Here is a 22,101-nt window from a genome sequence, read left to right as displayed (position 1 = left end):
CCGATTATGACAATTTTAGATTTTTTGTTCTTATTTATTTGGTAATTTCTTCTAAAGTGACCCAGTATATCCTAGGGCTGTATGTATTATGGCTTTGCATTTAAAATGTAATGAAAAGCTTCACCTTTTGAGATTCATCGTGCAGAAAATAGTGCAAGATTATTTATTAATTACAAGTGGCTCTGCAATAGTGAAAATGACACCTTGTGATTATTTACTACTAAATATGATGCTCACTCTATCATTATGGAGGGAACATCTGATTGTTTCACCAAAACTTAATTCTGATTAGTTTTCAAAATTTGATGGTGGAATGAATATTAATGAAAATATGATATTATTGTAAACTTCACTGTTGGTTTTTGTGACAGAATTTCTTACGTATGTGTTTTCTTTCTCCAGGTTGCCCTGCCACAAAAATGTAACCGCTCTCATCGACTAAAATTGTCAGAGGATGAGGAGGCTGTTTACAATGTCTTGTTTGCTCGTTCCAGGTTTGTTGAGGAATTGTGTGCTCCTGAAATACAAAATACCATCACTGCTTCCAACTATAGAATGTACTTCAGATAATTCTGTCCATCCCCAGTACAGATTTTGTATAATTCTCCTATTAAAAAGATTATAGGGGAAGAAATTTGATTAGGTAGCAATGCTACACAGACTTGCGCCAATTCCCCAGGAACAGGCAGTGCCATGGGCATTCTTTATTGATGAAGCAATGCTACATGACCAAATTTCTCCCATGTAGTGTTCAATTTTTTTTCCTGTGGTGGGAATGATCGCCAAAAAGACAGTTGCCATCTTTCTTGTGATGAAATGGAGCACAGGTGACACAGTATATATATTTTTTATTCATTTATGGGATATGGGAGTCGCTGGCTAGGCCAGCATTTACCGCCCATCCCCAATTGCCCTTGAGAGGGTGGTGGTGAGCTGCCTTCTTGAACCGCTACAGTCCATGTAGTGTAGGTACACCCGCAGTGCTGTTAGGGATTGAGTTCCAGGATTTTGACCCAGCGACAGTGAAGGAACGGCGATATATTTCCACGTCAGGATGGTGAGTGGCTTGGAGAGGAACTTCCAGGTGGTTTTCCTCCCATGTGTCTGCTGCCCTTGTCCTTCTAGATGGTAGTGGTTGTGGGCTTGGAAGGTGCTGTCTGAGGAGGCTTGGTGAGTTCCTGCAGTGTATCTTGTAGAAGGTACACACTGCTGCCACTGTGCATCGGTGGTGGAGGGAGTGAGTGTTGTTGAAGAGGTGCCAATCAAGCAGGTTACTTTATCCTGGACGGTGTCAAGCTTCTTGAGTGTTGTGGAAGCTGCACTGATCCAGACAAGTGGAGAGTATTCCATCACACACCTGACTTGTGCCTTGCAGATGCTGGATAGACTTTAGGGAGTCAGGAGGTGAGTTACTCGCCGCAGGACTCCTAGCCCCTGACGTGCTCTTGTGACCACAGTATTTATCAGGCTAGTCCAGTTCAGTTTCTGGTACAGGATGTTGATAGTGTGGGTTTCACCAATGGTAATGCCATTGAATGTCAAGGGGCAATGGTTAAATTCTCTCTTGTTGGAGGTGGTCATTTCCTGGCACTTGTGTGGTGTGAATGTTACTTACCACTTATCAGCCCAAATCTGGACATAATCCAGGTCTTGCTGCATTTGGACATGGACAGCTTCAGTATCTGAGGATAAAAACAAAAAAGCTACTGCGGATGCTGGAAATCCAAAACAAAAACAGAATTACCTGGAAAAACTCAGCAGGTCTGGCAGCATCGGCGGAGAAGAAAAGAGTCGACATTTCGAGTCCTCATGACCCTTCAGCAGAACTGAGTATAGTTAGGAGAGGGGTGAGGGGGAGAAGTTAGGGGGTGGTGGTGGTGGGGGTTGTAGGGACAAGCAAGCAGTGATAGGAGCAGATAATCAAAAGATGTCACAGACAAAAGGATCAAAGAGGTGTTGAAGGTGGTGATATTATCTAAGAAAATGTGCTAATTAAGAATGATGGCAGGACACTCAAGGTACAGCTCTAGTGGGGGTGGGGTGGAAAGACTGACAAGGTATTAGTTGTAGATTTAAAAATAATGGAAATAGGTGGGAAATAGAAAAATCTATATAAATTATTGAAAAAAACAAAAGGGAGGGGGAAGAAACTGGGTGGGGATGGGGGGAGGGAGTTTAAGATCTAAAGGTGTTGTATTCAATATTCAGCCCAGAAGGCTGTAAAGTGCCTAGTCGGAAGATGAGGTGCTGTTCCTCCAGTTTGCGTTGGGCTTCACTGGAACAATGCAGCAAGCCAAGGACAGACATGTGGGCAAGAGAGCAGGGTGGAGTGTTAAAATGGCAAGCGACAGGGAGGTTTGGGTCTTTCTTGCGAACAGACCGCAGGTGTTCTGCAAAGCGGTCGCCCAGTTTGCGTTTGGTCTCTCCAATGTAGAGGAGACCGCATTGGGAGCAACGAATGCAGTAGACTAAGTTAGGGGAAATGCAAGTGAAATGCTGCTTCACTTGAAAGGAGTGTTTGGGCCCTTGGACGTTGAGGAGAGAGGAAGTGAAGGGGCAGGTGTTGCATCTTCTGCGTGGGCATGGGGAGGTGCCATAGGTGGGGGGGTTGAGGAGTAGGGGGTGATGGAGGAGTGGACCAGGGTGTCCCGGAGGGAACGATCCCTACGGAATGCCGCCAGGGAGGTGAAGGGAAGATGTGTTTGGTGGTGGCATCATGCTGGAGTTGGCGGAAATGGCGGAGGATGATCCTTTGAATGCGGAGGCTGGTGGGGTGATAAGTGAGGACAAGGGGGACCCTATTATGTTTCTGGGAGGGAGGAGAAGGCGTGAGGGCGGATGCGCGGGAGATGGGCCGGACACGGTTGAGGGCCCTGTCAACGACCGTGGGTGGAAAACCTCGGTTAAGGAAGAAGGAGGACATGTCAGAGGAACTGTTTTTGAAGGTAGCGTCATCAGAACAGATGCGACGGAGGTGAAGGAACTGAGAGAATGGGATGGAGTCCTTACAGGAAGCGGGGTGTGAGGAGCTGTAGTTGAGGTAGCTGTGGGAGTCGGTAGGCTTGTAATGGATATTGGTGGACAGTCTATCATCAGAAATTGAGACAGAGAGGTCAAGGAAGGGAAGGGAAGTGTCAGAGATGGACCATGTGAAAATGATGGAGGGGTGGAGATTGGAAGCAAAATTAATAAATTTTTCCAGGTCCTGACGAGAGCATGAAGCCGCACCGAAGTAATCATCGATGTACCGGAGAAAGAGTTGTGGGAGGGGGCCGGAGTAGGACTGGAACAAGGAATGTTCCACATACCCGATAAAGAGACGGGCATAGCTGGGGCCCATGCGGGTACCCATAGCCACACCTTTTATTTGGAGGAAGTGAGAGGAGTTAAAGGAGAAATTGTTCAGTGTGAGAACAAGTTCAGCCAGACGGAGGAGAGTAGTGGTGGATGGGGATTGTTCAGGCCTCTGTTCAAGAAAGAAGCTAAGGGCCCTCAGACCATCCTGGTGGGGTATGGACGTGTAGAGGGATTGGATGTCCATGGTGAAGAGGAAGCGGTTGGGGCCAGGGAACTGGAAATTGTTGATATGACGTAAGGTGTCAGAGGAATCACGGATGTAGGTGGGAAGGGACTGGACAAGGGGAGAGAGAAGGGAGTCAAGATAACGAGAAATGAGTTCCGTGGGGCAGGAACAGGCTGACACAATCGGTCTGCCGGGACAGTTCTGTTTGTGAATTTTGGGTAGGAGGTAGAAGTGGGCCGTCTGAGGTTGGGCGACTATCAGGTTGGAAGCTGTGGGAGGAAGATCTCCAGAGGAGATGAGGTCAGTGACAGTCCTGGAAACAATGGCTTGATGTTCAGTGGTGGGGTCATGGTCCAGGGAGAGGTAGGAGGAAGTGTCACCCCCTACTCCTCAACCCCCACCTATGGCACCTCCCCATGCCCATGCAGAAGATGCAACACCTGCCCCTTCACTTCCTCTCTCCTCACCGTCCAAGGGCCCAAACACTCCTTTCAAGTGAAGCAGCATTTCACTTGCATTTCCCCTAACTTAGTCTACTGCATTCGTTGCTCCCAATGCGGTCTCCTCTACATTGGAGAGACCAAACACAAACTGGGCGACCGCTTTGCAGAACACCTGCGGTCTGTCCGCAAGAAAGACCCAAACCTCCCTGTCGCTTGCCATTTTAACACTCCACCCTGCTCTCTTGCCCACATGTCTGTCCTTGGCTTGCTGCATTGTTCCAGTGAAGCCCAACGCAAACTGGAGGAACAGCACCTCATCTTCCGACTATGCACTTTACAGCCTTCAGGGCTGAATATTGATTTCAACTTTAGATCTTAAACTCCCTCCCCCCATCCCCACACCGTTTCTTCCCCCTCCCTTTTGTTTTTTCCAATAATTTATATAGATTTTTCTTTTCCCACCTATTTCCATTATTTTTAAATTTATACCTTTTATGCTGTCAGTCTTTCCACCCCACCCCCACTAGAGCTGTACCTTGAGTGTCCTGCCATCATTCTTAATTAGCACATTTTCTTAGATAATATCACCACCTTCAACACCTCTTTGATCCTTTTGTCTGTGACATCTTTTGATTACCTGCTTGTCCCTACAACCACCACCCACCCTCCCCCCCCCCATCAACTTCTCTCCCCCCCCACCTCCCGCTCCACCTTAAACCAGCTTATATTTCACCCCTCTCCTAACTATACTCAGTTCTGCTGAAGGGTCATGAGGACTCGAAATGTCGACTCTTTTCTTCTCCGCCGATGCTGCCAGACCTGCTGAGTTTTTCCAGGTAATTCTGTTTTTGTTTCAGTATCTGAGGAGTTGGGAATGGTGCTGAGCATTGTGCAATCATCAGCGAACATCCCCACTTCTGTTCCATTTTATTGTTTCATTGTGTATTTGCAAGCTAATTAAAAAGGATTACCAAACACATTTTCTTGAAGATGCCGACCCCTTAAATAAGGATTAGGCTGATTGAGCCTTTTACTTACAACCAGAGTTTATGAGCTCCGGTCAAATGTTTTTGTCGTTCAGATCCTAGTTTGAAGTGATTTTTACCAAGTAGAATATCATCTATCAGGGAATAAACAAAACATTGAGAATACCGGACTTATCTTGGTCTCTGGATCACAAGGAGATGCTAGAAGCCAGGTCCCCAAGAGCCTTGATCACCAAAAGCGACTTTGCTATTTGCCTTTGTGAGCTAAAGAGATCACTTAAATGTGGAAAGCAGCCAATTGCATTAGTAGTTTTCTCTACATCTTCCCATACCCTCCAACAATATGCTTTCATCTATAATTCCTGAAATGTTCTATTTGCCTACCAAAGTTCCCTGTCGTGACAGCTGCTGAAACACAATGCTAAACTTTAAGAACATCTCTGTCCAAGTGAAAACAAGTTTTTCATAATCCTATTCTGTGAGCACCCACTGTTTGCTTCACCGATGCTTTGTCTTAGTGACAGTGTGAGACATATATTGCCTTACGCTTATTTCCGGGGTACTTCAGCTCCAGGAGCACATGATGCATTGGCTGCTTCATTAGAGCCTCTTGGGATATAAGGTAACTCAAAGCAGTGGCAGATGGAATCTGAAGTACTATTGCAGACTCCACCACATCTTCCTGTGGGACTAGTTGGTTCTGTGCACATTCTAGCACATTGCAGGACAGTTGACATGTGCAGCCATTCTGAGAAGCAGCACCATGGTATGTACACCTACAAATCATCCCACTACTGTTGGAAATTGCTTCACCATGGCACTGTGACAGCAAACGTAACGGTGCCAAAACGATCAGTGGAACTGCTTCATTGTTCATTCCAGCTGATCCCCCAGAGATGGTCTGTTTCAACCAGGAACCCAGGATGTGAACTATAAACAAATACAAAGGTGGTTGAATTTTTCCATAAATGTAGATTGCAGTAGGTATTGAAATATTCCTCAGATGAAAGTTGTATTCCATTTAACAAACTGTTGCAAGACTCTCCTTTGGATAAATCTGGGGCTATTACATATGATACTATTTTTTCAGACATGTTTTATCTGTACTCCAACATATGTTATGCCAAATTTAAAAAAAAACAATGTGCATAAATATAAATGTGTGTTAATTATTTACATTCCTTTTGAATCATTTCATACAAAAACTGTGAGCACATTTTCCAAACATACTGGGTTAAATCCGTTAGCTATGATACATTTTCAGTTGTCATGTTTTATTAATTCCAATGCTGTAAATTTTATTATAGTCTAGTGAGAGAGATTTTCCTTTTAGCTTCAATTATCCCCATCATTGAACATTCCACTGTCTGTTTTGCTTCACTGAACTAGAATCTACTTAAAAACAAAAAACTACTGCTTTTGCTTGTACAGACAAAACATAACATTCTCTACTGACTTCCTCTTAAAGAGACATGCAGCCCTCTGATATTCTTTGAATCCTTATGTTTATTTATCCACCATTTGCAGAACTCTTTCATGACCTTTCCTTTTCACAGGTCGACCCTGCAGTCATATCTGAAAAGACACGAAGGCAAGGATTACAAAGCTGATTCATCACAGGGCGCTGATAACCCCTTCAACAGAGGTACAAAATTATGTATTCCCTTCTCAGTGTAGATAAATTCTGCATATGCTATTAATTTGCAGTAAAAGTAGAAAATGTAAGAGATGTACAACAGATAGGTCGGAGTTGAAAGGCCTATACTTGAAAATCAGCTTAACTTTTCCCTTTTGTGAATGCTGAACTTTACAAGATGGTTATGTTTTGAAATGTAACTTCAGCTCAAAGTGAAACGGAGAATTCTGGATAACCACTTCAGCTTGGAGACATACCCATGTGATCCAGTTGCCATTGGGAGAGAAAGTCGAGCAGAAACCCATTGAAGTGCTGGGTGCCAGTTCTAGCACCATTTCATAATATTTCACAGAAGGACAGCTGTTATTTTAGACGCAGGGAGGCATAGAAGCTACTGCTATGGGGAAGCAGGTGGACTGTTTTCTGCTACCAACCAAGCAGGATGCTGTTGGGAGTTCAGTTTCTGACCAGAAGAAAGGGAACAAACGGTGCTTTTGGAGATTGAAGGAACGGAGAGTCGGTATGCCATGCTGGTGGTAATCATATCTGGGAGAACTCTCACAGAGTGGAGCAATTGTCAAAGGATGCTGAAAGTTTCAACTGTTGTGAGGGGAAGTGAACCTCAATTTTTCAGTGGGGGCATAGCCAGTGATTTATAAAGGGTTAGCATAAATTTATTGCTTTGTACTTTACACCACTGTTTATAAAGCCCAGGATCATTTCCTTTGTTTAAACAACCTTCTCATGTTCCTGCACCCTCTTTAAAATTGTACATTTTTAGTTTATATTGCCTCCCCTCATTTTTCCTACCAAAATTCATCGTTTCTCTGCATTCACTTACTTACATTTGCCATGTGTCTGCTCATTTCCTCAGTCTGTTTGTGCCATCATTCTTTGCTACATTTGAGTTTCATGCCAACTGTGAACTTTGATATAATACTTCGCACCCACTTTCATTAGACTGTGTTGATGAGAAAGCCTCTGTTACTGCAGTAACATTTTGTTTCTATGGAACCGTGTCCAAGTTTAGCTTTTGATGTGTTTTAGATGGATGAGAAATTACAAAAACCTATTTAGAAACAAGTTTGATCCTGTTTTGTATGATCTTTTAAAAAGGGTATGAAATGGTATATAAGAGTATATAAAACTACACAATTTTGAGTTGTATTCTAGGGAGAGCACTATCACTGAGGAAACTCTGGACACCATAGAAAGCCTGCCAGAGGTGGCTATCGAACCCACTATGGAGAAGCTTAGAAAAGCTATTGACTTGCTTACTCAGATACTGATACTAAACTGCATGACTCATCAAGCATGGGAAACCGAAGCATTGGTAACTGGACTCCTGTAGCACCTGCACAAACTTCTCCCTCTGCTGGAGGAAAGGGACAGCACCCCAGGATATGTATGATGCAAGGATTGTGACCCTGTACAAGAACAAGTGTGACTGCAGCGATTGCAACAACTATTGAGGCGTCTCCCTGCTGAACATCGTGAGAAAAGCATTTGCCTGTGTTGTCCTTATCAGATTGCAGAACCTGACTGAATGAATTTAGTTCGACTCCCAGTGTGGTGTCAGAACTGGAAGATCTACAATTGGTATGATCTTCTCAGTCCGGCAGCTACAAGAGAGATGCTGCGAACAAAGCAGAACAGTAGATTTGCCTTCATCAATCTCGCCTTTCGACAATGTGACCAGAGGTGTTCTATTTAAGCTTCTGGAGAAAATCGGCTGCCTGTCGAAGCTCCTCGATGTGACAAAGGAATATGTCCAGACATTGTACCTTTTCTGAATAAACAAAAGCACAGGGACTGTGGCAGCACCCCCTTTTCTCATGCAGTACAAATTGTTGTTCCCTTTGAAATTTGGCATTCTTGCATCTGTCCTGCTGAGTGCAGGATGAAAAGCTTTGACAGCATGTCTTTTTTTCAGCAATACCCTCCTCATCCCATGACAACATGATGGGTAAGATCAGCTATGATGGGGCAACATTGGAACCCTTTGAGATCCACAGTGGGGTTAAACAAGGTTGTGTTGCCACTGACACACTCTGGCACATTCTTCCCTTTGTTGCTGTCACAAGCCTTCAGGTAATCTACAGAGGTGACTATCAAAACCAATGGAAAGCTATTCAGCTTTGCTCGCTTGACATCCAAAGATAAAGGTGTGCCATGCCCTCATCAGAGTTGCTCTATGCTGACGATGCCACACGAACATTCCATACTGAAGAACACTTTCAACAGACTCTTTCCTGTCTGTTTTTAAAAAAAAGTTTGGTTTGACCATCAGCATCTGAAAAGCAAATATCATGGTCCAGGATGTTGCCACACTGCCTTCTATCAGCATTGACAATGTGACACTGGAGGTTGTTAATAGCTTCACGTATCTAGGCTCCACTATTACCAGTAATCTGTCACTTGATGCTGAAATCAACAAACTCATTGCAAAAGTAGCAGCTGTTATATCTAAGCTAAGTAAGACAATTTGGAACAGCAGCAACCTGACTGACACCACCAAATTGTGAGTCGATCAATCCTGTGTCCCATGCAGCAGTGAGACCTGGACAACATATGCTAGGCAGGAGAAAAAACTGAACAGTTTCCACCTTTGCTGCCTCAGATGCATTCTTGGAATCTTTTGGCAGGACAAGGTCACCAACTCAAAGTCCAGGAGCTTGTTAATTCCAACAGCGTACACTCATTGTACAATATCTGCGCTGGCTCGGCCATGAACATCAGATGGATAACAGCTATACACCCAAAGATCTTCTGTAGGCTGAACTAGCTACTGGGTCACAAACTTCTTGGTGTCCACATCTCTGCTACAAGGACATCTGTAAGTGAGATTTGAAAGTGGCAGACATTTTTACTGACAACTGAGAGAATTCTGCTGATGATCGTGACCTCTGGAGGCTGACTGTTTGGAGGGGAATTGGAAGAGGCGAGCCGAAACAAAAAGCTCAGCTGGCTGAGGCAAAAAGCCCAGAGAAATCAGAGGCCAGCGAATCATGCAATTCCTAACCCACTGTCTTCCTCTGCAGCAAATGCAGTTGAGACTGCCATGCGAGAATGGGGCTCCTGAACCACAACAGGTGATGCTTAACAGAATTGACCACCACGGCGCAAATCATCATCTTACATGACTAAAGGCCGCCACTGGTTTAGAAATTGTCATGTGACTGATAATCCACTTGGAAAGATTTTAGTTACGTTTTTAAGTTATGTGAATTTTTCTGAATGCCATGACTGGGTAATCATATAAAGAACTACTCATCAGCTATTTTTAACACCCAGTAATGTTAGGCCAGGTCTAAGAAGCTGTATACTAAAGATCAAATTTCTCTGCCCTTGTTGCTTCATTACTCCCACTTTATGAAAATCAATCTCTTATTTGTAACACTTTTTTTTCTGTTTTCAACACAAACAACTTTTGTCATGGATGCTGAGTGATACTCATAACTTGTGCAAAATTACCAGCAGTTTTGTACTTTGGACTTATGACTTCTGGGATCTGATTTAAGACTGTCTTTTCTCACATGGGGCCCTTACAGCTAGCTAAAAGAGGAAATGTCACTTGGGTAAATTCAAGTCCATGTACAGGAGGTGAAATTGATGCAGTGAACTATTACACCATTGCTATATAGATCTTCTCTATGAAGATCACAGCATTCTGGAGAGATATATTGGGCAGGGGTTTCCCATGGACTCCGAGAATGCACTGCCAGGACCAAATGAGGGTTCTGAGCTGCACTTTCTGGCAGAACGCCCAATGTCATAGTCTTCCTGGAGGTGGCCTCCTAATTAGCTGTATCTATGTTCAGCATCCAATGAAGGATGGCGTGTGGGCTCTCTGCTGTAAGCAGAAATCAGAGGGCCTCCAGTCTGGGATCTTGCCAGTTCCACTGGGTGAGGTAGGTGCTGCTGAGGCAGATCGGACACTGAAAGGTCACCTCAACATGGAAACGCCTTCGATATTTAAAGTTAAAATGTAGATGCTGATTTTGATTCTTGAAGCTTAATTTTTTAAAAATCTTTTTTGCTTTCCTTATTCATTTTGCTTTACATTTATGTTCTGATGTGTGCAAGAAATAAGGGGCAGAATTTTCACATCGGCGGGCAGGCACGCGCTGACCCGCTCGAGCGTGCAATGACGTCGGGCAAGCGTCCCGACGTCAACGCACAATCGCGCAATAGTCCAGTCAAAGGGCACGCACGGGAATCGGCAGTGCGCCCACTAACAGTTAGAAGGCCTGTTAAAGCCATTAAAGTATTAATTAACTTAAATTTTTTGCTGCCTGTTCAACCTAACGGTTGGCGGGTAGGTGAAAAGGCCAAGTGGCCTTTGCACTTTTTAGTAAACCTCATCCACGGGCGGGATGAGGTTTCCAACAGCAAATAAAAATAAAGTAAAAAATTTTACATCTCACTCATAACATGTCCCTATTCATGAGACAGGGTCACATGAGGGGACATGTTTTTTAACATTTAAAGACTCTATTTTTGTTTTTCAGAACTCTTCATTTCCCTAAGACAGCTCTGTGCCTCAGGGAGCTTTCCAGAACGCACCCGTGCACATGTGCGAAGTTCCTTGCTCGCCTTCTCCCCACACAAGCAGCACTGAGTGCTGCCGCTCGCGTTTCACGCTGGGCAGGCCTTAATTGACCCGCCTGTGTGAAATTGCGGTGCGGCCCCGATCGCGTGCGGAGTCGGCTCCCTGACCAACCCCGCCCGACTAGGGCAAAATTCTGCCCGATGTCTCTTTAGATATTTAAACTCCAGGTTTATTCTGTATTTACTTTTAAATCATGAATTTAAGGTTTTATATATTTGCCATTGTAGAAATCCTATTGTAAATAGTAAGATCAATTTGCATTTTGTTTTCTGTTTTCATGCAGTAGCTCGAGAGTTTGGTATTAAGTCTGTAAATGGTGGACCTTCTTCTGCCCAGGGGGTTTCTCACGCATCAAGCACTGTCCACATCTTATCCTTGTTGCTCAGGCTTCGACAGTGCTGCTGTCACCTCTCTCTGTTGAAGACGGTAAGAAATAATTGTCCCTATGTACATTAAGAACAACGTACAATACAAATGTCCGTGCAAATGAACAAGTGCCACCTTTAAAATTACAAATATGCACAATGCAAACATTTCTGAGATCAGACTGCAAATTTTATGATTGGGGTGCAAGCTGAAAAATCCTAATAAAGTTTCAGCTTTAGTTCATGGTACTTGGAGAACTCTAGTGGAAGATGTGAATATTGCCCCACACAGTAATTGGGTCTTCGTTATGTAACATACTGCTGAAGACCAACATTAATGCAATAAACATGCTTTTTATTGGTGGCATGAGGATGGCTGAGAGCAGGGTATTAAAACTGACTGCCTTCTGCCATCACTCAGGTTTACCTAGTATGTGAAAAAAAAACACAAAAGCGAATACAGATGCTGAAGGTAATTTGATTCATCTAGCATGTCTCTTCCACAAAAGAAATCTGCAGCTGCACTGGCCAATTTATTTTGGCTATGTTTCTATTTTTTAAGTGACTTTTGTCTTGAATTGCAGGCTCTGAGTCAAACTGAGATGGAATCTGAGGGCATCACCCTTTCACTGGAAGAGCAACTGAATGCATTATCATTGTCAGAGGTCACAACCTCTGACACCAAACCAACTGTTATCCTGAATGGCACCAGCTTCAAAGCACACCTGTTTGAGAACACCAGAAAAAGCACTAAGGTATATTCAGATGGTGGAGCATAAAATTGTGAAATTATTTCATTCCAAATGGAATTTGAGTGTAATCTACAATTTTTAGAAATATTTTGCTCTGTCTGCGAACAAAATGGAAACCTTAAACCTTTTCACAGAAAGACGTTAAATCTTTACACTTCTACAAAACACTTTGGAATATTTTCTACTGTAATTTAATGCTGCTGTACAAGTGCAAGTTGTTGTTGTGCCATCAAATTCTCATGCTCCAAAGTGCCTCACAGCCTTCTGTGCTGCAGAGAATGGTGGCAGCCTATTTGTCCTCTGCAGTATCCCTCACAATGCAATGAATGACCAGGTAATCTATTTTTGATCATGCTGGTAGAGAAGGAGATATTGGACAAGATAACTTGGGAGTACTCGCTGCTCTTTGAATAATGTTGGTCCTTGAATCCACCCAACATTGCATAAGCTATCATTTAGGATTCAGGTAGACCATTTGAAATTTAAACATCAATTACATTTATTATGAATGATAAATCAGTAAAATTAAGATTTAAATGATGGGAAAAATATTGTTGATGTTTGAATAACTTTGCAAAAGCGTAATTGCACAACACCTTGTATTTTTATATACTCGTACTGGCTTAATGTAGAAAAATATTCTAAAATTAAGCAAAAATGGACCCTAAGCCAAAAAAGAGCTTCGAAGATGCATGGCATGAAGCAACTGAAACAACAGTATGATGAAGGGAGTTGGGACGTACAAGAGGTTGGAGTCAGAGGAATGTGGAATTGTACGGCTGAAGAGAGAGGTATAAGGTCATGGAGGGGTTTAAATCCAGAGGTGGATAAGAATTTTAAATTTGAGATGTTGATTGACTGGGCCCCAGTGTAAATCAGTGAGGATGCTGATAGGTCAGCTGGATTTCATATGGGTTAGGATACAGGCATCAGCGTTTAAAATGAGCTGAATTTTATCGAGGGTGGCCAGGAAAGCATCGGGATAATTGAGTCTAGAGGTGGCAAGGGCTTGTATGGGGGATCAGGTAAAGGATGAGCTGAGGTTGGGCTGGAAGGGGTGCTGCTGGAGGTGGGGGTAAATTATTGTTGTGATGGGAAAAAGAGAGTTAGAAACTCAGCTAGAGATCAAGCACACATTGTGGCGATTGCTGTCTGCTTCCGTCTGACATGTTGGTAAAGGAAGGAAGTCAGTGACAATGGTATGGAGTTAGTGATGAGACCATTTGTAGTCCACAGGAAATTTTGACTCATCCAAGAATGCAAGCTGGACAAGCAGAGGCAGTGGAGACATCATGATATGATGGGAGCAGTAGAGCATACATGTGGAAGTTAAAGTTTCTAACTCTGGACCATTGATGTATCGACCGAATGATGTTTTATATTAGTTCTCTCCTTACATTCGGTTCATTTTTTTGCCAGATCTCTGCACTATTAGAGGAATTAAATGCAATAAGAAGAAGCCCAGAACCACAAAAAAGGTATGTTTCTAAGAAGGATTCATGTTTCAGGAAATCATTTACATGATGGGAAGGTGTTTTCTCCATGGTAAATAAAATCTGTGCATCTTTATATTTTTCTATAAAGCACTATGGCTGTGGAAATATTACTGGACATAAATGCCTGAAAGTGCACACTAATTTGCTTTAATAGGTAAGGACTAATGCTTGCCAGTGCCTGTACCGCTATAAAATGTAGGGTTGTCTCACCTGAACAATTGCTGGTGGTTCATGCGCAAAATTACGGACAGTATTGGAGATTTTTTGAAGTTAAAGTGCGATTTTTAAAAGCCATGTCTGGCTAAGATTGTAATAGCAGGCTAAGGGGTATCTCAGGTAAATGGGAAAGCGCTTGGGTCCCTAAATTCAGTGTAAGGTAGCTACATCAAATGAGGTAGGAAGCATCAAGAAAATTATCCCCTACGAGGAACATGCCACTGAGCCGCTAAGGTTGCTCTCTGCATTAATTATGTGAGATGCCAATATCAGTAAAAGTGCAGATAGCCAATGCGTGAGTGCACATTTACTCCGATTTCTGTCCCGCTTGTCAAGAATGCCTCTACTAGAAAATATAGCTAAGACAGCCAGAAAGGAACAAAAAAAGGCACACCAATTTTGTTGGGATGGACCTTGAGGTCATGCTCTTCAGTAAAGGTTAGAAAAACTGCTTGGTCTCGAAGAGAGGAAGAAACAGTTTGTCATGTTATGTGGAGTGAGGCTAATTCCCTAGCCCCCAGCCAGTACTGCAGAACAGTGTTTCGAGAAATTCAGTAGCCTGATGAGGACAGGCATGATAACATACTGGCTGCGCTCTCTTTTCTTGGGTACCAACACAATCTTTTGCCATAACCTTCTACGACTTCCGTTTCTTTAAACTATGGTTTAAGCTAATCTGTTCTTAGCTTGTACTCTCATTTCCTGTAGATGCTATGCAGCAATAGGGATTGATGATGAAGAACAGAAAAGAAGGGAATTCACCTTGTGGGCAATGAAGATGATAATGATGGCAAGTATGTGGAGGTCAAGCTCTGCAGAAAATTGCATCTGTCATCTGACATGTGCATGGCCAATGTTACACATTTTCCTCATGCCTGCCTGAAATGACCAGCTGACGGTGTTGAGGTTGGATGTGAACTTCATAGTCACAAACAGCTGTCAGTGTAAGTGACCAGGCATGCAGGTCCTTTTATGCAACTTTCCTGTTACCCCTTTGGTGACATGCATCCTTCAATGCTGTACACAACCCCTCATTAACGTCATTTATAGGACCTGTGTTACTTGTATGCTGTTTGCGGGGAGGGGAAGGTAATATCTTTTGGGGTGCTGTCTCACTCTCTTTTCTTCCATCCTCTCTTGTTCCTCTTCATAATGGCATGTATAGATATGTTCTTAGGGAATGGCATATCCGCTCCTGAGAAGCCCTACCTGTGGAGGAGAACAGAGGCAAAATATAGTGGTCTTGCATTCCCACAGACAGTCTGGAGCAAGGTTCAAAGCAGGAAAATTAATCAGTCAGAAATAAATTTTTAAAACTGCAGTAATCATTACTCAAACATTAGCTGCCCTCAGGCTGAAAATCTGCTCACTTTCACCAGTGCCAGCTGGTCCTAGCAGCAGCTGTAGCTTTTTAAATTTGTTTTTGGGATTTGTGTGGTGCTAGCAAGGCTACTTTATTGCTTGTTCCTATTTTCCCTAAGAAGATGGTAGTGAGCCTTCTGCAACAGCTTGTGTGCAATCCTTGTGGCAGTGGTGTTCCCACAAAGTGTTAAAGAGGGAATTCCAGGATGTTGACAGAGTGATGATGAAGGAACAGCAATATAAATCCAAGTCAGGATGGTGTATCCATAGGAAGTAAACTTGGAAGGTGATGGCGTTTCCATGACATTTTGGCTCTTGTCCTTCTCAGTGGCAGGAAGTGTTGTTGAAGTAACCTTTGTGTGTTAGTGCAGTACATCATATGGGCTATATTTACTATATTGTGTTGGTAGTGAAAGGAGTAGATATTAAATCCAACTGCTGGGGAAACAATAACATTAACTGCTTTATTTTGGATCGTCTCGAGCACCTTGCTATTGTTGCCACATTCATACAGAGGAGTGGTGAGTATTTTATCGAATTCCTGACTTAAGCTTTGTAAATAGGGAGTTATGGGGATGCGTTACACATCACAGCAAATTGGCTATTATGTTTGCAAGCATTACATAAGTGACTAGAATTCAAAGATAATTCATTGGCTGTAAAGTACTTTGGGACATCTGAGCATATGAAAGGTGTCGCATAAAATGCTTCTTCCTTATTCAGATTCACTCACCAATGTTTTCCATGTCTATCAATTTGATTATAGTGGGATCAGTGTCTGAATCAGACCCCTGTGCATGTAACTATAGCATTGTGCTCTTCCTTTTACTTTCCCAGTTTATTAATGTACAAAGTAAATGATGGGACAAAATGATTAATATAGTCTCATGTAATATATTTTTGGTCATTTCTCTCAGTGTAATAATTTCTCAGTGGACCAGCATGCTGCATGTGGTGGCAGGCCACTTGGATCGAATGAGTCTGAGCTACATTACTCTGGATGGTTCTGTAACTCCTAAACTTCGTATGGACTTGGTGGAGGAATTTAACACTAACCCTAAAGGACCTCAGGTACCAGTTGGCAGCTGTTTTGAATTGTCTTGTGAGAAAGAACCACAGATCCAGAATACTAAGGGAGATTTATTTTCTTTCCAATTTTCTTCTGTGAAGATACTAATAGGTGATGACTTGATTGTTGACATCCCTCTAGTACCTTAAGATTTGTGAACTTTGAGCGAGAGTTAGGCTTGGTTTGACTTTGGTATGTGCACCTTCCTTCCTCTTATCTCCTGGCAAATAGCTTTCTAAATACTTACAGTATCACCTTGCGTATGAAGAATGGATGCTTGGCTGCGAGTCTAGAATGCTGCTGGTACCCATAGCACCATGCCCAGCATGAGAGGTGGAAAGAAAATTGGACAAAAGAAAATCTTTACATTTTACACAGTGGTTTGCATGCAGTGGTTTATTTATCAGGAAGTTCAACAATGGGACACATTATTATTAAAAATATAATGAATGTTCAGCCTGATGACAGGGAATGTCATATGGTCAAATATACTTGGTTCAATCACTGTTTGATTATGAATATCCTTCATTTAAACCTGAGTTTCCAGTAATATGTCATTTCTAAGACTTGATTATCTTGGGAATGCTTCCTTTCTAAAATCTTTCTCTCTCTTACCACAGGTCATATTGGTCTCTCTCTGTGCTGGGGGTGTGGGTTTGAATCTCATTGGAGGCAACCACCTTTTCCTGTTAGATATGCACTGGTAAGATTAAGGATCAGCTGTCCTGCAGATAGTTACGGACTATATCAAAATGGGATAATGGAAGGACACATTCCTAGCTGCTATGTGCACATGGATAATTTTACACTACGGCTTATAAAAGACCACCTGATTTCAAACATTTTGATTATCAATTTATTAATTCCTATTAACATCACAACACTTCAAATTTATAGCTGACAATAATGGCGTGATTTATAGAAATCATTAGACCTAAATGACCAGATATTTGGGTATCTCACTTCAGTCTCATTAGCATCATCGATCAATGCTTTCCTTTGCCATATGCTTTCTAAAGATGGGATTTAAGGAGCTGAGCTTCTCACTTGTAACAAACACCTGGTTCTTGAATTATTGGGAATGTTCTTTTTTTAATTTCATGTATGCAGTTAGTTTTCACCTTATCTTTAGATTCTTTTCTTTACTCGTATTACTCGACTTACACCTGTTTCGATCACTGCCTCCTAACATCGTACAGGAGTACAAGCTCCTGGCCTCAATCAATGCTGCTCTAATCACAAAATATTGACTTTCCTAGGTTCATTTGAAATGTTTTTCCTCACTTGGTAGCAAAACCATCTCTGATCATTGCCACCTCCCCCCCACCCCTGCTCCTCCTCCCATAGCTCAACTGAGATTGGGGAGTTCTTAGTCAGCAACTTGTGCCCTAGTATTTCATAACAGGAAAGTGTTAATTAACCAAACTCAGATAATCTTATTAGCATAATTGAGACACCAATTTTAATGTATTGGTAATGTGGATTTATGAAAACACTAGTGGAATGTTGTACGCTTCTAATGTGTTTTATGCATTTTTTAATTCAAACTCCTTTTCACTTTATTTGTCCTATGGTAGTACCTGCATGTGTTTTGCAGGAGGTGCTCACAGATTTACCACTTTGTCAAAAATATCATGTTAAATCTAAAGCTGATATTGTATTAAAATTAATGGAGTCAACAGAATATATTGATTATTGAATTATTTAATTAAATGTCCTTCTGTGCTCTGGACAGGTCAAATTCATATAAGTACCTAATTTGTTTTCAGGAACCCAGCACTGGAGGAGCAGGCATCTGATCGAATTTATCGTGTAGGGCAAAGCAAGGATGTAACTGTGCACAGGTAACTGAGAAGACATCCATCCAAAAATCATACCCTAGACAAAGATTGTCACAAAACCCCTCCCAAATCTGTGTCGTCTTACCTATCGCAACAATTTCATGAATAGCCCGTTAATATACAAAGGCTGTTTCGATGGGGAAGTTCCTGGTAATATCAGGTTAATTTTACTTTAATTAAAAAGTCCTCTGTTTTGTGAAGAACCATTGAAGATGGTTTCGATGGGTAAGATCCTGATTATGATACCCAGTAGGTTTCGCTCTAATTAAAAAGTTCTGTGGGATTTGCAAGGAATGTGGGGGCACATTCAATCATAATGGCAAAAATCTTTAGGTATTATTTACTGTTCTACCATTTGTAGACTCATACTCATTGTATGGTCTGAAGGCTTTGTAAGCTGTCTCGTGACCCGTCTATTGAAAAAGTCACTCGGTGCATATGCCAGGGTTTCAATGTCCAGTAGGATGCTGGGAGGCAGAGTTTGGCCAATTTCTGAAAAATGTCCATCACAAACAGCCTTTTCTTGCAGTACCTTGTTGGCTTCTTTTAAGTTGAATGCATTCTTGCTGAAGGGACCAACTGCAGTAATTAAAACCTCATGCGGGTGGTGTAGCAAAAGAAAGTAAGGAAATAGCAATTAAAGAAGAGATTAATAAGCCTGATATTCCAGAGAAACTCCTAATGAATCAAGGACCGGAAAGTACTAAGTTAACGTAAGCAAGAAAACGCTACCAAAAAGAGTAGTGCCCTGAAAGACTGACAAATCCCCAGGACCTGATGATTTCAACCCTGGGTTTTTAAAAGAAGTAGCTGGAGAAATTTCTGAAGCCTTAGCCATAATTTTTCAAAAGCTCTCTTAATTCTGGAGCTGTCCTTTTAAGATTGGAAAATCGCAAATCTGACTTCCAATATTTAAGTAGGCAACAGGAGGTAACTATAGCAGTAGACAGGGGGATGTCTAAGCGTGTATCTTAAATGAACTTCCAGAAGATATTTTATAAAGTTCCATGTAAGGGAAGCAAATGGAACTGAAAGCAAATTATTGGTTTGGCTAGGAGATTAGTTAGGCAGTGGAAAATGGGTATGTTCTCAAATTGGAGGAAGTAACTAGTGCTGTCCTATAAGGATCTGTTCTGGGGCCTCAATGTTTCATCAAATTTGTTAATAATTTGGATATATAACCTTAAAATCAAAATTAGGCCTTTCAGGAGACAATTTAGGAAGCAACATCATTACACAAAGGGTGATAGAATTGTGGTATGTTCTCTCACAAAGCAATAGATACTAGCACAGTTATTTAATTTTAAATCTGAGATCAATAGATTTTTGCTAGCTAAGGCAAATAAATAGAGTAGGACACAGATCAGCTATGATCTCATTGCATGGTGTAATATGCTCAAAGGTCCAAATAACTTGCTACTGTTCCTTTACAAATCATTCTCTTTGAAAATTAGAATACTAATTACATCTCTTGGATCAGTTTGTGCTAGTCATAAATTACATTAGTACCTGCGCTGTCAGTATCTTTTGAAAAGTTAATTTGAGTTCATATACAGACAGCTATCTACCTCAGGGTCTCATGCCTTGTTGAAAAGAATAGTGTATGCGTTCCATGTCCGGTTGATAATCTGCTGTCCCTAAAAATATAGCGTTCTATCTGGGTCAGAGTGTCCTTGAATCAATGTCAATTTACACCAGTTTCAGGTAGATCTAACCAATTATTGCAGCTGATATATGCTTTCTCCATCTCAACAATTGTGGGTGATACATTGCTGTAAAATACCTAATGCAGTGTAATTTTATAGCAAATTAGATTTTGCAATAAGAGGCATTTGCTGCAATCAAATGGTGGTAAGGTTTTTTAAACAAAATTATTGCTTTGCTAAAGAAAATTATGTTTCCCTCCAGGTTTGTGTGTGAGGGCACTATTGAGGACAAAATATTTGAGCTTCAAGAGAAGAAAAAGGAGCTCGCAAAGAAGGTGCTATCAGGAACAGGTGGATCCTTTACCAAGCTTACACTGGCTGATCTTCGAATTCTGTTTGGTGTTTGAGTTTCAAAGGAAACACAGTCCTGCAATGTAATTATCAAACATTTTAATAAATCACAGTCAAAGCTCAAAGCATCTGTACATTTGAGAAATTGGAATTACTGGGTGTCAGAAACATTTATGTCTAACATCATGTGGATGTTCTCGAGTAATTATGGTGTAAGTTACAAAGCCTTTATAAGTTTATGGGTCATTTATGTATTTGGTATCAGTTTCTCTGTTGCAGGAATAAAATACAAAGCTGCATCATCTCAATCTGAAGCCAAAGATTTGTTACATGATTTCTGTTATAAAACAAAAGGCTACTTTACTTTTATCAAAGTTGGGAAAGCAATTCCCAACGAAATTGAGGATTTACTTTGTCAAAGTATATATGATTTCAGTTTGATCAGAACTTTGCCTTCTTAACTTGATACATTTTTTAAGACTAAATGTAAGACGACAAATTTATCATTAAAGTAAATAATTTGACTCTTTTCTGCAAAATGCTTTGGAAAAGATTTTGTGGTCTGATTTTTTTCAATAACTGATCCATTTCACAAAAGCGACATCATTTAAGAGGCAGACCAATTCTTTAACCAATCATGTATTTAGCAACAACAGCTTATATTTATATACCGCTTTAACGTAGGGAAACATCCCAAGGCACTTCACAGAAGCATTATGAAACAAAGAATGACATCAAGCCATGTAAGGAGATGTTGAGTCAGATGACCAGAAACTTGGTCAAAGTGGTAGGTTTTAAGTATCAAAGGAGGAAAATGAGGTGGAGAGAGTTGTAGGGAGTGTGGGACCTAGGCAGCTGAAGGTACTGGTGGTGCAATTATGATTGAGAATGCACAAGAGGCCAGAATCAGAGGAGTGCAGACACCTCTGAGGGTTGTGGAGATGACAGAGATAGGGAGAGGCAAGACCATGGAGGGATTTGAAAACAAAGATGAAAATTTTAAAATCAAAACGTTGCTTAACTGGGAACCAATTGAAGGTCAACAAGCAGGGAAGTGATTGGGGAACATGACTTCCTGCAAGTTGAGACATGGGCAGCAGTTTTGGATGTTCTCAAGTTCAAGGAGGGTAGAAGATGGAGACCAGTCGGGAGTAGTCAAGTCTAGAGGTAATGAAGGCATGGATGAAGGTTTCAGCAGCAGATGAGCTGAGATGGGATGAAGTCAGGTGATGTTAACAGAGGTGGTTAAAAAGTGGTCTTGGAGATGACACGAATATGTCGTCAGAAGCTCATATTGGGATCACGTGACTTCCACATTGGGAAGCAATTGATAAATCATACAATGGGTTAATGTACTGCCTCTGAGATGCATGAGTTTGACGCCTACTCAGATTGCAGCAGAATTCTCCATTGCTAATACAAGGATTCTTTGTGAAATGAGTTTAGGCAAGCTTGACGCATAGGCAATGCACCTGCATTCAGTAGCCAAAAACTGCCAGCAATGCAACACAAATGAACAAGACTGAAAATTTAATGCCAGATAACTGACTAATGAATTTTAAGGTTTTGGCATAGAGAGAGCACAAGCAATCACTAAAATGTAGTTTAAATCAAAATAATTGTGATTTGATGCAACCTGCATTGTGTGGACCCCCCATGTGGCAAATGGAAGCTTGATTTATATCCTAATAAAAATTAAATGTGTCGTGATACCTTGCCTTTGGCTACAAAGACTGAAGTAACCAATTACTCTAGTTTATAACTATGATAAAATCTTTTAAGTACAATCCAGAGAGATTCCAA

The 22,101-nt window shown here is 41.6% G+C and overlaps 1 protein-coding gene across 2 annotated transcripts in view; it reads left to right on the top strand.

The window, feature by feature from the left end:
• Nucleotides 1–20,849, top strand: part of ttf2 (transcription termination factor, RNA polymerase II) — a 40,997-nt gene extending 20,148 nt beyond the window's left edge. For both annotated transcript variants that reach the window (XM_078559654.1, XM_078559655.1), the window contains exons 15-23: nt 403–494; nt 6,509–6,597; nt 11,484–11,626; nt 12,150–12,320; nt 13,737–13,795; nt 16,309–16,462; nt 17,081–17,163; nt 18,230–18,304; nt 20,210–20,849. In XM_078559654.1, coding sequence (XP_078415780.1) covers nt 403–494; nt 6,509–6,597; nt 11,484–11,626; nt 12,150–12,320; nt 13,737–13,795; nt 16,309–16,462; nt 17,081–17,163; nt 18,230–18,304; nt 20,210–20,354 — 1,011 coding nt within the window. In that variant the 3' untranslated portion in view covers nt 20,355–20,849. The remainder of the gene's footprint in view (nt 1–402; nt 495–6,508; nt 6,598–11,483; nt 11,627–12,149; nt 12,321–13,736; nt 13,796–16,308; nt 16,463–17,080; nt 17,164–18,229; nt 18,305–20,209) is intronic.
• Nucleotides 20,850–22,101: the final 1,252 nt, after the last annotated feature.

The sequence above is a fragment of the Cetorhinus maximus genome, chromosome 16, assembly GCF_964194155.1.
Source record: "Cetorhinus maximus chromosome 16, sCetMax3.hap1.1, whole genome shotgun sequence".
Taxonomy (NCBI): Eukaryota; Metazoa; Chordata; class Chondrichthyes; order Lamniformes; family Cetorhinidae; genus Cetorhinus; species Cetorhinus maximus.
Note: the sequence above shows the minus strand (reverse complement) of the source record. Positions and strands in the feature narration are given on the sequence as shown.